Source organism: Scyliorhinus torazame, chromosome 2 (assembly GCF_047496885.1).
Source record: "Scyliorhinus torazame isolate Kashiwa2021f chromosome 2, sScyTor2.1, whole genome shotgun sequence".
NCBI lineage: Eukaryota > Metazoa > Chordata > Chondrichthyes > Carcharhiniformes > Scyliorhinidae > Scyliorhinus > Scyliorhinus torazame.
In genome coordinates this window covers 218,988,680-219,002,669 of record NC_092708.1, presented here as the reverse complement: position 1 = coordinate 219,002,669, position 13,990 = coordinate 218,988,680, and the positions used below count along the sequence as shown (strand labels likewise).

Below are 13,990 nucleotides of genomic sequence, written 5' to 3'. Positions count from 1 at the left end.
GAGTTCAGACGAATGAGAGGGGATCTCACAGAGACTTATAAAATTCTAACAGGACTAGATAGGGTGGATGCAGGGAGGATGTTCCCAATGGTGGGTGTTTCCAGAACCAGGGGTCACAGCCTGAGGATTCGAGGTAACCATTTAGGACAGAAGTGAGGAGACATTTCTTCACTGAATGAGTGGTGAGCCTGTGGAATTCATTACCACAGGAGGCAGTTGAGGCTAAGACATTGAATACATTCAAGAGGCAGCCAGATATGAATGAAGAACAAAGAAAATGAATGCAGCACAGGAAAAGGCCATTCGGCTCTCCAAGCCTGCGGCGACCATGGGATCTGTCTAAACTAAAACCTCCTTATGACATACAACAGCATTAGCAATGCTGAATTCCCTGACAACGATTTGGGTGCCATTGTTGACCAGAAACTGAACTGACCCAGCCACATAAATAGCGCAAATATCAGAGGCTGGGTAACTCACCCAATTCTCTTTCCACTATCTACACAACAAAAATTAGAATTATGATGGAATTTTCTTCCATGTGAGTGTAGCACCAACACTTGAAGTTTGACCAGAGGTCAAGGCAGCCCATCCACCACCTTAAATATTCACTCCCTCCAACACTAGCTATTTTGTGTGTTATTTGCAAGATTCTTGGCAGCAAATAACCAAAGGCTCATGTTTTTTAAAATTAATTTAGAATATCCAATTCTTTTTTTTCCCAATTAAGGGGCAATTTAGCTTGGCCAATTCACCTGCCCAATTCACCTGCACTGCACCTCTTTTTGGGTTGTGGGGGGTGATACCCACGCAGACACAGGGAGAATGTACAAACTCCACATGAACAGTGACCCGGGGCTGGGATTGAACCCGTGTCCTTGGCATCGTGAGGCAGCAGTGCTAATCACTGCACCACTGTGCTGTCCCTAACAACATGTTCCACACGCATAACCTTTATCATCCAGAAGAATGACAACAGCAGAAACATGAATATGCTCCTCCCCAATTCACATGTCATTTATACTTGGAAACATATCAACATTACTTCATTCTTGTTGCGTCAAGACCTGGACTCCTTACAGCATTGTGGGTGTATCAACACCATAGAAACTAGGGGTTGAAGGTGGTGGCTCAATATTCCCTTCTCAAGTAAGGGTGGAGAGTAAACGGTGGCCTTGGCAGTGACCCCCATATCTTATGAATGAAAAAAGAAATGTTACTTCATATCCCTTGTCACATGCCAACCCAAACCGGAACGTTACCTCAGTCTTGCTGTATGTGGACATGCACTGCTTCAGTATGGTCTTGAACAGTGAAAATCCCTATTTCTGATATTATAATGGAGGGAAAGTAATTGATGAAGCAGCTCAAGATGTTTAAGCCTAGGACATGACCCTGAGGAACTCTTGCAGCGATGGCCTGGGATCGAGATGATTAACACCCAACAACCACAACCATTTTTCTTTGAGCAAGGTATAATTCACATCAATGGAGAGTGTTCCCCCGATTCCTATTGATGTCAATTTTGCCAGGGCTCCTCAGTGCCACGCTTGGTCAAATTCTGCCTTGATGTAAAGAGCAATCACACCCTTCACCTCTGGAAAACATTTTTTTTACCCATAGTTGGAATAAGGCTGGGAGAACCCAAAATAAGCCGTTGCTGTGCAAGTTCTGCTTTGATAGCACTGTTGGCATAACTTTGCTGATGATTGAAAGGAAGCTGGTGGGGTAGTGATTGGACAGTTAGGTTTTGCCATGCCTTTTGTGCACAGGATATCCCTGCACTATTTTCCACATTGACGAGGAGTTGCCAGTGTTGCAGCTGCACTGGAGCAGCTTGGCTAGGTTGGCAGCTAGTCCTTGTGCACAAGTCTTCAGTACTATTGCTGGGATGTCATCAAGGCCAATAGCTTTTGCAGTATCCTGTGCCCTTTAGTCACTTCTTGATATTTTCATTTCACATGGAGCTCATCAAATTGGCTGAAGATTAGCATCTGTGATGCTAGGGATCACAGGAAGAGGTTGAGATGAATCATCCACTCAACACCTCTGGCTGAAGATAGACTACATGATGGGTTGCAGGGCCTCATTCGCCTGTTGATCGTCCACCACAATTCGTGACTGTACGTGGCAGGACTGCAGAGCTTACTTCTGATCCATTGATTGTGGATTGCTTAGCAGAAGCAGCATGTATTAAATCAAGCTGTTTGGCATGCAGGTAGTCCTGTATTGTAGCTTCTCCAGGTTGACACCTCATTTACATGCATACCTGATGGTGCTCCTTGAATGCCCTCCTGCACCCTTCATTAAATCAGGATTGATCCCTTGTAATGGTAGAGTTACAATTCCACTGCTGCGAATGGTGTACAGCACCTCATAGATGGCCAGTTTTTAGCTGCTAGATCGGTTATGCATCTATCCCATTTAGTACCGTCACAAAACACGATAGAGGGAATGCTCAGTGTGAAGAGAGGAGTTTGTCTTCACAAGAACTGGGTGGTGCCCGTGTCTCCTGCCCGAATAGTTATTGATAGATGTATCTGCAATAGGTAAATTGGCGAGGAATAGGTTTAATCGGTTTTCCTGCTTGTTGGTTCCCTCACCATTTGCTGCAGACCCAGTCTGGCAATACTCCTTTTGGTCTTAACTAGTTCAGTCAGTAGTGCTGCTACTGAGCCACACTTGGTGATGGGCATTGAAGTCCTCAACCCAGGGTACATTGTGTATTTGCCACATCCACCAAACCCACCTATCCCAAATAATATTCTAAGTGGATCAGGGCGGACCTTTCAGGCAAGACACAATACTGCATTGACACACCAGTGTCAAAAAATTGAACTATTTTAACTTGCACACACATGCTTTCAGCAGTAAGCATTCCCAGCTCAGCTTAAATCCTACAATTATCAAAAGACTTAACTGCAGTTGGGCTTTCTGGAGACTGTGTCAGGAAAGAACACTGTGCTAAAATGTGTCCTCATTGCCTGAAGCCTTAATTCTATATTGTCTAATGCTTCAGTACTACATTATCAGCTCCACCTTCGTCAATGTATTCTAAACATTAGGAAATATGATCCTAATACACCATAGTCAGATGAGAGGCAGAACTTTAGAGTTTTTTGTGTTATCCCAATGATCTTCAAAACTTTCACAATGAACTACAGTATTGCTGGCTTTAGCACGAACAGAGCTATGAAGTAACTCCCTTAATGATCTGGTTTGATCCAACTATATGCTGCTGTTGTAGTTGCCAATATTGCGGCTGCACTGGAGCAGCTTGGCTAGGGTTGCAGCTAGTCCTTGAGCACAAGTCTTCAGAACTATTGCTAGGATGTTGTTAACGGCAATAGCTTTTGCAGCTTGTGCCCTTCAGTCACTTCTTGATATTTCAATTTCACATGGAGCTCATCGAATTGGCTGAAGATTAGCATCTTTGATGCTAGGAATCACAGGAAGAGGTTGAGATGGATCATCCACTCAACACCTCTAGCTGAAGATAGAGGCAGAACTTTAGAGAATTGTGTGTTACTCCAATGATCTTAGAAACTTTCCCAATGAACTATAGCATTGTTGGCTTTAGCAGGAACAGAGGAACAGAGCTATGAAGTAACTCCCTTGATGATCTGGTCTGATCCAACTACATACTATTGTTGTACTTCCTAATTACCTGATAAGTTTGACGTTCTTGTTCTTTCTGCTCTTTAAGGTGGAACTGTTCCTTCTCCATCATGTTCTGCAACTGTTGTACATTTTGTCTTTCTTGTTCAAATGCCTTTGCTGCAGTTAAAAGTTCATTCTCTTTCGCATTCAATTCTCCCCTAAAACAGAAAGCAGTAGACAAATGAGAAGAGAAGAGATGTGCACTGGCAGAAAATGAGTGCAGGGCAACCATGTGTAGGTGGCAGCAATTCAAGAAAATGGATAACAGGGAGGGTCATGTGTGATAAAATCAGGCATGAAAGTGCGATTTAAAAAAATTACGCATTGGAAAAGAAAGACGATAGAGGTAACATTTAACGGAAGGAACAAGAGTAGCACGGGGGATGAGATCAGACAGTAAGACAACATGCAGGAAGGTGTACTGACAGTTGAAAAAGCATGCAAGGAAGTCAGAAAAATAGTGTCTTTATGAAAATTAAGATCACAATTTGCTCTGTACATTTGCTCAAAGACCATTACACTACATCATTGGCTATATGCGGGAGGGGAGGGAGACGGAAGGAGACAGACAGCAGGGAAGGAAGGGGTGGGGTGTAACTATAGACCGATCCAGAGGGCAGCAAAATGTACATAGGGTCAGTTAAAAGGACAAAGTAAACCTCTCTGTACAATAAAGTAAATTAGCACCCCCCCCCCATCAGTCTGTGGTCGACAAAGTGGCATGAGTAGAAAGTGAATTTTCTTGAACCAAAGGAAACTTCCGATCTATGAAAATTGAGGTTTCTGCTCCTTGGGAAGAACACTGTAACTGCTGAGAGAAATTCCCACAGATCTTGGGAGATACAAGTGAAAACTTACCCATGACCCTCATTAGCCACTGAATAAGAACTAGTTGTTTGTATGATCCCTTCCCTATTGTTCACTTTTGGGTTGGTTCGAGCTAACTGTACAAGAACACCACTGACTTCAAGTTAGTGCCCCGAATCCTCAGCAATTCATTGCCTGTCAAGCAGCTCCCAAGTGACAGAGTATATTAATGCTGAACATATTTGTGTAGCTTGTGACATGATCTTTGTCTTATCTGCTGGAAAAGTAGCAAGAGTTGTTTCTGATGCCATCAAAGGCAGAGTCAAATTTCAGCTGATTTTGCTATTTGCTCACAGAAATGAAATAAATGTATGTTGTTCCCTTTCTCACTCCCATGGATAGTCAGTGTCTAAGCCTACAAACCTGAGATTTTGCAGATTTTGTTGTAGTTCATGTCGAGTCTGCAATGCAGCCTGCAGTTCGTCTGTGACCTCAGACATGTCTGACTTCAGCTCTGACAATGAAGTTTGTTCAGTTTGTAATTGTTGGCGGAATTTGGTTGATCGTTCTTGCTCTGCTCTTAGGGTATTTTGTAAATTATTTGTAATGATCTGTTCTTGCTGAAGTTTGTATTCCAGAAGCTCCACTATAGCAGACAGAACAACACACTGTTAAAACAGGTTTTCCGATCGGAAGTTTGCATGCGACATCCTGATTTGCAACAGATTCATTGATTTTAGCACCACATTTGCATTCACTCTTTCAGCTCTCTCGACCACATGCATGGAAGCCCATGCTTGGGTTCCTCAGAGATCTCTCCCAATCCAGTTCTTTAAGTATCAAGTATGTATGAAACAATGGTCCAGTTATCTGGCTGTTTTGTTTTCCCTCCGTTAAATGTTGGCTACAGGATGTGGTGTACTCAAGGGGCGGGATTCTCCCAACGGGAGTCTAAGTGCCAACGCCGGAGTAAAAACCGGAGTGTTTTAATCTGCCGTCCGTTCCCAGACCCCTATTCTCCTGCCTCCGCGGGGCGTCGCGCGATTTACGGGGCCGGGGCCTCGGCGTCAGAGACCCGCGCCGCGTAAAAGACGCAGTGCCTTGGGTCCCGCGCATGCGCAGTTGGGCCTGCACCAACTAGCGCATGCATGGTGGCTGTCCTACCCCAGGCTGCCCCGCACAAACATGGTGGATGGATCCAGGCTCGCCGGCGGAAGAAAGGAGGCCTGCCGACAGAGAGGCCTGCCCGCCAATCGGTTGGTCCCGATCGCCTACCAGGCCACTCCGGAGGCCCCCCCAGGGAACGGAGCCCCCCACCCCTCCCACAGGCCGCCAACCCAAGCCTTCGCGACGAGTACCCGCCGGCAGCGACCAGGTGTGGACGGCGCCGGCGGGACTAGGCAGTTTACGTGCGGCCGCTCGGCCAATCCAGGCCGGAGAATCGCCGCTTGCAGCGATTCTCCGAGCGGCCCGGCGCGAGTCGCGCGGCGCTGGTTTCGGGGTGGGGTGGGAGAATCGCGTGCGGGGGTCAGAGAGGTGTGATGCGATTCGCGCGGTGCCCCGGCGTTTCTCCCACCCGGGGGGGGGGAAAGAGAATACCGCCCAAGGCATTCAAAAACTAAAATCCAGCACTCATGGAAACTGTGGCCATGAAACAGCGGCCTGCTATGCGAGAGCCATTCAAAATGTAGCAACAAGTCCTCTAAACCATAGTCAAGAACTTGCTATGTTTAGAATTATGTAATAGCCCAATATTTCATTGTTACAGTACTAGTTACATCCCCCTAAGAAGTCAATTAGCCAAACAACACATATTAAAATTAAGCTGACATCTTCATTTACTTGGTGATGGTTTTGCTGCAGTGAAAATAACCAAAATAATTAATTAGGGAGAAGAATTGAATCATGAGAATGCTAAAACATCGAGATGTGGTCATTGTTGGCAAGGCTGGGATTTATTGCCCATCTCTAGTTGTCCTGAGAAAGTGGAGATACACCTTTAACCGTTTAAAACTGAGCGGCACACTGGACAACTTCAGAGGGTAGTGAATAACTTGAAATGGGACTGTAGTCACATGTCGGATTGGAAAGCATATAGAAACAGAAAATTCCTACAGTGAAGGAGGAGGCCATTCAGCCCATCGAGTCTACACCGACTCTCTGAAAGAGCACCCTACCTAGGCCCACTTCCCCGCCCCATCCCAGTTACCCATAATTCCAGTTAATCAGCACATCTTTAGACGATAAGGGCCAGTTTCGCATGGCCAATCCACCTAATCTGCACATTTTAGGACTGTGGGAGGAAACTGGAGCACCTGGAGGAAACTCAAGAAGACACGGGGCAAAAGTGCAAACTCCACAAAGACAAGTTACCCAAGGCCGGAGTTAAACCCAGGTCTCTGGCGTTGTGAGGCAGCAGTGCTAACGACTGTGCCACCGTGTCTCCCACATCAAGGAAAACCCAAGGATGTTTTCCAATTACATAAAGAGAAGAGTAACTAAAGAAGGAATAGGACCAATCATATTTGGCCCTTCGAGCCTGCTCTGCCATTTTGACGGATACTTCGCCTCCTCTTTCATCCCTTAATTCCCTTCACACCCAAAATGCAATCCATCTTGAATGCACTCACTCAACAACTGAATATTCACAGCATTTTGGGGTCAAGAATTCCAAAGATTCACAATTCATTGGATAATCCTCACATTTCAGGAATCAGTCTAATAAAAGTCAATTGCATTCCCTTAGGCAAGTATATCCTTCCTTAAGAGACCTAAACTACACAGTACTCCAGGTGCGGCCTCACCACGACCTTATATAACCGTAATAAGACTTCATTCATACACCTAACAAAATTCCTGGATGTTAACATTGTGATTTGTGTACAAGGACACCCAAGACCTCTGAATACCAAAAATCCCCAATCTCGCTCCTTTTCAAAATATTCTGGTTTAGTACTTCTCCTACCAAAGTGAATAACTTCATATTTCCCTACATTGCATTCCAACCAGCACTCACCTAACCAGTTTTTACCTTTGTAGTCACTGCATTTTCCTCAGAGCATATTTGCCCCCCGCTCAGCTTTCTATCTGTTAACCAATCCACATGTTATGTGGATTCATGTTAATATATATCATCCCAATCCTATGAGTACTTATGTTGCATAATAACTTTATGCAGTACCTCATCAAATGCTTTCTGAAAATCTAAACATCTGTTAATTACCATATATATGTACCAGCTACAATCTCAAGAAACAAACAGCTTTATTGAACATGAATTCCCAATCATAATTGATGTTGACTGCTCCCAATTATATTATAATTTTATTTTTTAAAAGCTGAGAGAGACAAACATAGCTTGGGAGGAGAGAGTCGGGGCTGGCCAGGCCGACGATGGGAGGAGAGAGCCGGGTTTGGCCAGGCCGATGATGGGAGGAGAGAGCCGGGTCTGGCCAGGCCGAGGATGGTAGGAAAGAGCCGGGGCTGGCCAGGCCAAGGATAAGCGGAGAAGGCCGGGGCTGGCCAGGCCGAGGATAAGCGGAGAAGGCCGGGGCTGGCCAGGCCGAGGATAAGCGGAGAAGGCCGGGGCTGGCCAGGCCGAGGATAAGCGGAGAAGGCCGGGGCTGGCCAGGCCGAGGATGAGAGGAGAAGGCCGGGGCTGGCCAGGCCAAGGATGAGAGGAGGGGGCCAGGGCTGGCCAGGCCGAGGATGAGAGGAGAAGGTCGGGGCTGGCCAGGTCAAGGATGAGAGGAGGGGGCCAGGGCTGGCCAGGTCGAGGATGAGAGGAGAAGGCCGGGGCTGACAGGCCGAGGATAAGCGGAGAAGGCCGGGGCTGGCCAGGCCAAGGATGAGAGGAGAGGGCCAGGGCTGGCCAGGCCGAGGATGAGAGGAAAGGTCGGGGCTGGCCAGGTCAAGGATGAGAGGAGAGGGCCAGGGCTGGCCAGGTCGAGGATGAGAGGAGAAGGCCGGGGCTGGCCAGGCCAAGGATGAGAGGAGGGGGCCAGGGCTGGCCAGGCCGAGGATGAGAGGAGAAGGTCGGGGCTGGCCAGGTCAAGGATGAGAGGAGGGGGCCAGGGCTGGCCAGGTCGAGGATGAGAGGAGAAGGCCGGGGCTGACAGGCCGAGGATAAGCGGAGAAGGCCGGGGCTGGCCAGGCCAAGGATGAGAGGAGAGGGCCAGGGCTGGCCAGGCCGAGGATGAGAGGAAAGGTCGGGGCTGGCCAGGTCAAGGATGAGAGGAGAGGGCCAGGGCTGGCCAGGTCGAGGATGAGAGGAGAAGACCGGGGCTAGCCAGGTCAAGGATGAGAGGAGAGGGCCAGGGCTGGCCAGGCTGAGGATGCGGGGAGAGAGCCGAGGCTGGCTGATCCTAGGATGGGAGGAGAGAGCCGGGGCTGGCCAGGCCGAGGATGGGAGGAGAGAACCCGGGCTGGCCGGGCCAAGGCTTGGGAGGAGAGAGCCAGGAATTGCTCATCCGAGGATGGGAGGAGAGAGCCGGGACTGACCAGGCTGAGGATGGGAGGAGAGTGCCAGGACTGGCCAGGCCGAGGATGGGAGGTGAGAGCCGGGACTGGCTGATCCGAGGATGGGAGGAGAGAGCTGGGACTGGCTGATCCGAGGATGGGAGGAGAGAGCCGGGACTGGCCAGGCTGAGGTTGGGATAGTGCCGGGACTGCACGGTAGCATAGTGGTTAGCACAATTGCTTTACAGCCCCAGGGTCCCAGGTTTGATTCCCGGCTGGGTCACTGTCTGTGTGGAGTCTGCACGTTCTCCCCGTGTGCGCGTGGGTTTCCTCCGGGTGCTCCGGTTTCCTCCCACAGCCCAAAGATGTGCAGGTTAGGTGGATTGGCCATGCTAAATTGCCCTTAAGTGTCCAAAATTGCCCTTAGTGTTGGTTGAATGGGGTTACTGGGTTATGGGGATAGGGTGGTGTGGGCTTGGGTAGGGTGCCCTTTCCATTCGATGGGCCGAATGGCCTCCTTCAGCACAGTAAATTCTATGTTTCTATGACTGACTGTTCTGATGATGGGAGGAGAGAGCTGGGGTTGGCCAGGCCAAGGATGGGAGTAGAGAGCCGGGGCTGCCAAGGCTTTGGAGCAGAGAGCTGGTATGGACGGGTTGAGGCTTTGGAGCAGAGATCCGGGACTGGATGGCTGAGTCTTTGAGCAGAGCCGAGACTGGATGGGCCGAGGTTCCAGAGGACAGCCAGGGCTGGACATACGTGAGAATTTGGAGGGGTCTCGGGACTGCATGAGGCAAGAATTTGAAACGGACTGGACAAATCGAAAATTTGGAGGGGACTCAGGGCTGGATGAGGCAAGTATTTGGAGGCGATTCAGGTTTTGGAGGGACTCGGGATTGGACAAAGTGTGAATTTGGAGGGGACCCGGGACTGGATGGAGTGTGAATTTGGAGGGACTCGGGATTGGACAGAGCGGGAATTTGGAGGGATCCGGGATTGGACAGAGTTGGAATTTGGAGGGACTCCGGATTGGACAGAGTGGGAATTTGGAGGGACTCGGGATTGGACAAAGTGTGAATTTGGAGGGGACCCGGGACTGGATGGAGTGTGAATTTGGAGGGACTCGGGATTGGACAGAGCGGGAATTTGGAGGGATCCGGGATTGGACAGAGTTGGAATTTGGAGGGATCCGGGATTGGACAGAGTGGGAATTTGGAGGGACTCGGGATTGGACAGAGCTGAAATTTGGAGGGACTCCGGATTGGACAGAGTGGGAATTTGGTGGGACTCGGGATTGGACAGAGCAGGAATTTGGAGGGACTCGGGATTGGATAGAGTGGGAATTTGGAGGGTCTCGGGATTGGACAGAGCGGGAATTTGGAGGAACCCGGGATTGGACAGAGCGGGAATTTGGAGGGACTCGGGATTGGACAGAGCGGGAATTTGCAGGGACTCAGGAATGGACAGTGTGTGAATTTGGAGGGACTCGGGATTGCGCAGAGTGGGATTTTGGAGGGTCTCGGGATTGGACAGAGCGGGAATTTGGAGGGTCTCGGGATTGGACAGAGCGGGAATTTGGAGGGACTCGGGATTGGACAGAGTGGGAATTTGGAGGGACTCGGGATTGGACAGAGTGGGAATTTGGAGGGTCTCGGGATTGGACAGAGCGGGAATTTGGAGGGACTCGGGATTGGACAGAGTGGGAATTTGGAGGGACTCGGGATTGGACAGAGCGGGAATTTGCAGGGACTCGGGACTGGACAGAGTGTGAATTTGGAGGGAATCGGGATTGGACAGAGTAGGAATTTGGAGGGTCTTGGGATTGGACAGAGTGGGAATTTGGAGGGTCTCGGGATTGGACAGAGCGGAAATTGGGAGGGACTCGGGATTGGACAGAGCGGGAATTTGGAGGGACTCGGGATTGGGTAGAACGGGAATTGAGGGTCTCGGGATTGGACAGAGCGGGAATTTGGAGGAACCCGGGATTGGACAGAGCAGGAATTTGGAGGGACTCGGAATTGGACAGAATGGGAATTTGGAGGGACTCTGTATTGGACAGAGCGGGAATTTGCAGGGACTCACGACTGGACAGAGTGTGAATTTGGAGGGACTCGGGATTGGACAGAGCGGGAATTTGGAGGGACTCGGGATTGGACAGAGCGGGAATTTGGAGGGCCTCGAGATTGGACAGAGCGGGAATTTGGAGGGACTCGGGATTGGACAGAGCAGGAATTTGGAGGGACTCGGGATTGGATAGAGTGGGAATTTGGAGGGTCTCGGGATTGGACAGAGCGGGAATTTGGAGGAACCCGGGATTGGACAGAGCGGGAATTTGGAGGGACTCGGGATTGGACAGAGCGGGAATTTGCAGGGACTCGGGAATGGACAGTGTGTGAATTTGGAGGGACTCGGGATTGGGCAGAGTGGGAATTTGGAGGGACTCGGGATTGGACAGAGTGGGAATTTGGAGGGTCTCGGGATTGGACAGAGCGGGAATTTGGAGGGACTCGGGATTGGACAGAGCGGGAATTTGCAGGGACTCGGGACTGGACAGAGTGTGAATTTGGAGGGAATCGGGATTGGACAGTAGGAATTTGGAGGGTCTTGGGATTGGGCAGAGTGGGAATTTGGAGGGTCTCGGGATTGGACAGAGCGGAAATTGGGAGGGACTCGGGATTGGACAGAGCGGGAATTTGGAGGGACTCGGGATTGGGTAGAACGGGAATTTGGAGGGTCTCGGGATTGGACAGAGCGGGAATTTGGAGGAACCCGGGATTGGACAGAGCGGGAATTTGGAGGGACTCGGAATTGGACAGAATGGGAATTTGGAGGGACTCGGGATTGGACAGAGCGGGAATTTGCAGGGACTCAGGACTGGACAGAGTGTGAATTTGGAGGGACTCGGGATTGGACAGAGCGGGAATTTGGAGGGACTCGGGATTGGACAGAGCGGGAATTTGGAGGGACTCGGGATTGGACAGAGCGGGAATTTGGAGGGACTCGGGAATGGACAGAGCGTGAATTTGGAGGGACTCGGGATTGGGCAGAGTGGGAATTTGGAGGGACACGGGATTGGGCAGAGTGGGAATTTGGAGGGACTCGGGATTGGACGGAGTAGGAATTTGGAGGGTCTTGGGATTGGACTGAGTGGGAATTTGGAGGGTCTCGGGATTGGACAGAGCGCAAATTGGGAGGGACTCGGGATTGGACAGAGCGGGAATTTGGAGGGGCTCGGGATTGGACAGAGCGGGAATTTGGAGGGACTCGGGAATGGACAGAGTGTGAATTTGGAGGGACTCGGGATTGGACAGAGCGGGAATTTGGAGGGACTCGGGATTGGACAGAATGGGAATTTGGAGGGACTCGGGACTGGACAGAGTGTGAATTTGGAGGGAATCGGGATTGGACAGTAGGAATTTGGAGGGTCTTGGGATTGGACAGAGCGGAAATTGGGAGGGACTCGGGATTGGACAGAGCGGGAATTTGGAGGGACTCGGGATTGGGTAGAACGGGAATTTGGAGGGTCTCGGGATTGGACAGAGCGGGAATTTGGAGGAACCCGGGATTGGACAGACCGGCAATTTGGAGGAACCCGGGATTGGACAGAGCGGGAATTTGGAGGGACTCGGAATTGGACAGAATGGGAATTTGGAGGGACTCGGGATTGGACAGAGCGGGAATTTGCAGGGACTCAGGACTGGACAGAGTGTGAATTTGGAGGGACTCGGGATTGGACAGAGCGGGAATTTGGAGGGACTCGGGATTGGACAGAGCGGGAATTTGGAGGGACTCGGGATTGGACAGAGCGGGAATTTGGAGGGACTCGGGAATGGACAGAGTGTGAATTTGGAGGGACTCGGGATTGGGCAGAGTGGGAATTTGGAGGGACACGGGATTGGGCAGAGTGGGAATTTGGAGGGACTCGGGATTGGACGGAGTAGGAATTTGGAGGGTCTTGGGATTGGACTGAGTGGGAATTTGGAGGGTCTCGGGATTGGACAGAGCGCAAATTGGGAGGGACTCGGGATTGGACAGAGCGGGAATTTGGAGGGGCTCGGGATTGGACAGAGCGGGAATTTGGAGGGACTCGGGAATGGACAGAGTGTGAATTTGGAGGGACTCGGGATTGGGCAGAGTGGGAATTTGGAGGGACACGGGATTGGGCAGAGTGGGAATTTGGAGGGACTCGGGATTGGACGGAGTAGGAATTTGGAGGGTCTTGGGATTGGACTGAGTGGGAATTTGGAGGGTCTCGGGATTGGACAGAGCGCAAATTGGGAGGGACTCGGGATTGGACAGAGCGGGAATTTGGAGGGGCTCGGGATTGGACAGAGCGGGAATTTGGAGGGACTCGGGAATGGACAGAGTGTGAATTTGGAGGGACTCGGGATTGGACAGAGCGGGAATTTGGAGGGACTCGGGATTGGACAGAATGGGAATTTGGAGGGACTCGGGATTGGACAGAGCGGGAATTTGGAGGGACTCGGGAATGGACAGAGTGTGAATTTGGAGGGACTCGGGATTGGGCAGAGTGGGAATTTGGAGGGACTCGGGATTGGGCAGAGCGGGAATTTGGAGGAACCCGGGATTGGACAGAGCGGGAATTTGGAGGAACCCGGGATTGGACAGAGCGGGAATTTGGAAGGACTCGGTATTGGACAGAGCAGGAATTTGCAGGGACTCGGGATTGGACAAGGCGGGAATTTGGAGGGACTCTGGATTGGACAGAGTGGGAATTTGGAGGGACTCGGGATTGGACAGAGCGGGAATTGGGAGGGACTCGGGAGGACAAGTGGTGCAGCTGGAGCTCAGAAACACAAATCAAGCTATGACATCACAGGAAAGGGGCAAGTTGATTTAGTTAAGTATTGTTCCTTCGGTGCAGAGTCTGAACAACTGGGAGATTAAAAAACAATAAATATATTTGGTAAAATAATAAGGAATGAGTAGTAGGTGGTGAGTATTTTCTTTTATTCTTAAGCAAGGGTTATTGCAACTGTTAAACATTTTAAGTATTGGCATTATTTATCAGTACTTTGTATGGTTTATTAATAGTATTAGCATT

At 50.1% G+C, this 13,990-nt stretch overlaps 1 protein-coding gene across 1 annotated transcript in view; it reads right to left on the bottom strand.

Annotated features, from left to right (window-relative positions):
- The window catches only part of LOC140395958 (pericentrin-like), a 401,239-nt gene that overhangs the window by 68,218 nt on the left and 319,031 nt on the right, over positions 1-13,990 (bottom strand). The window contains 2 exon segments of the mRNA XM_072483987.1: positions 3,668-3,818; positions 4,891-5,113. Coding sequence (XP_072340088.1) covers positions 3,668-3,818; positions 4,891-5,113 — 374 coding nt within the window.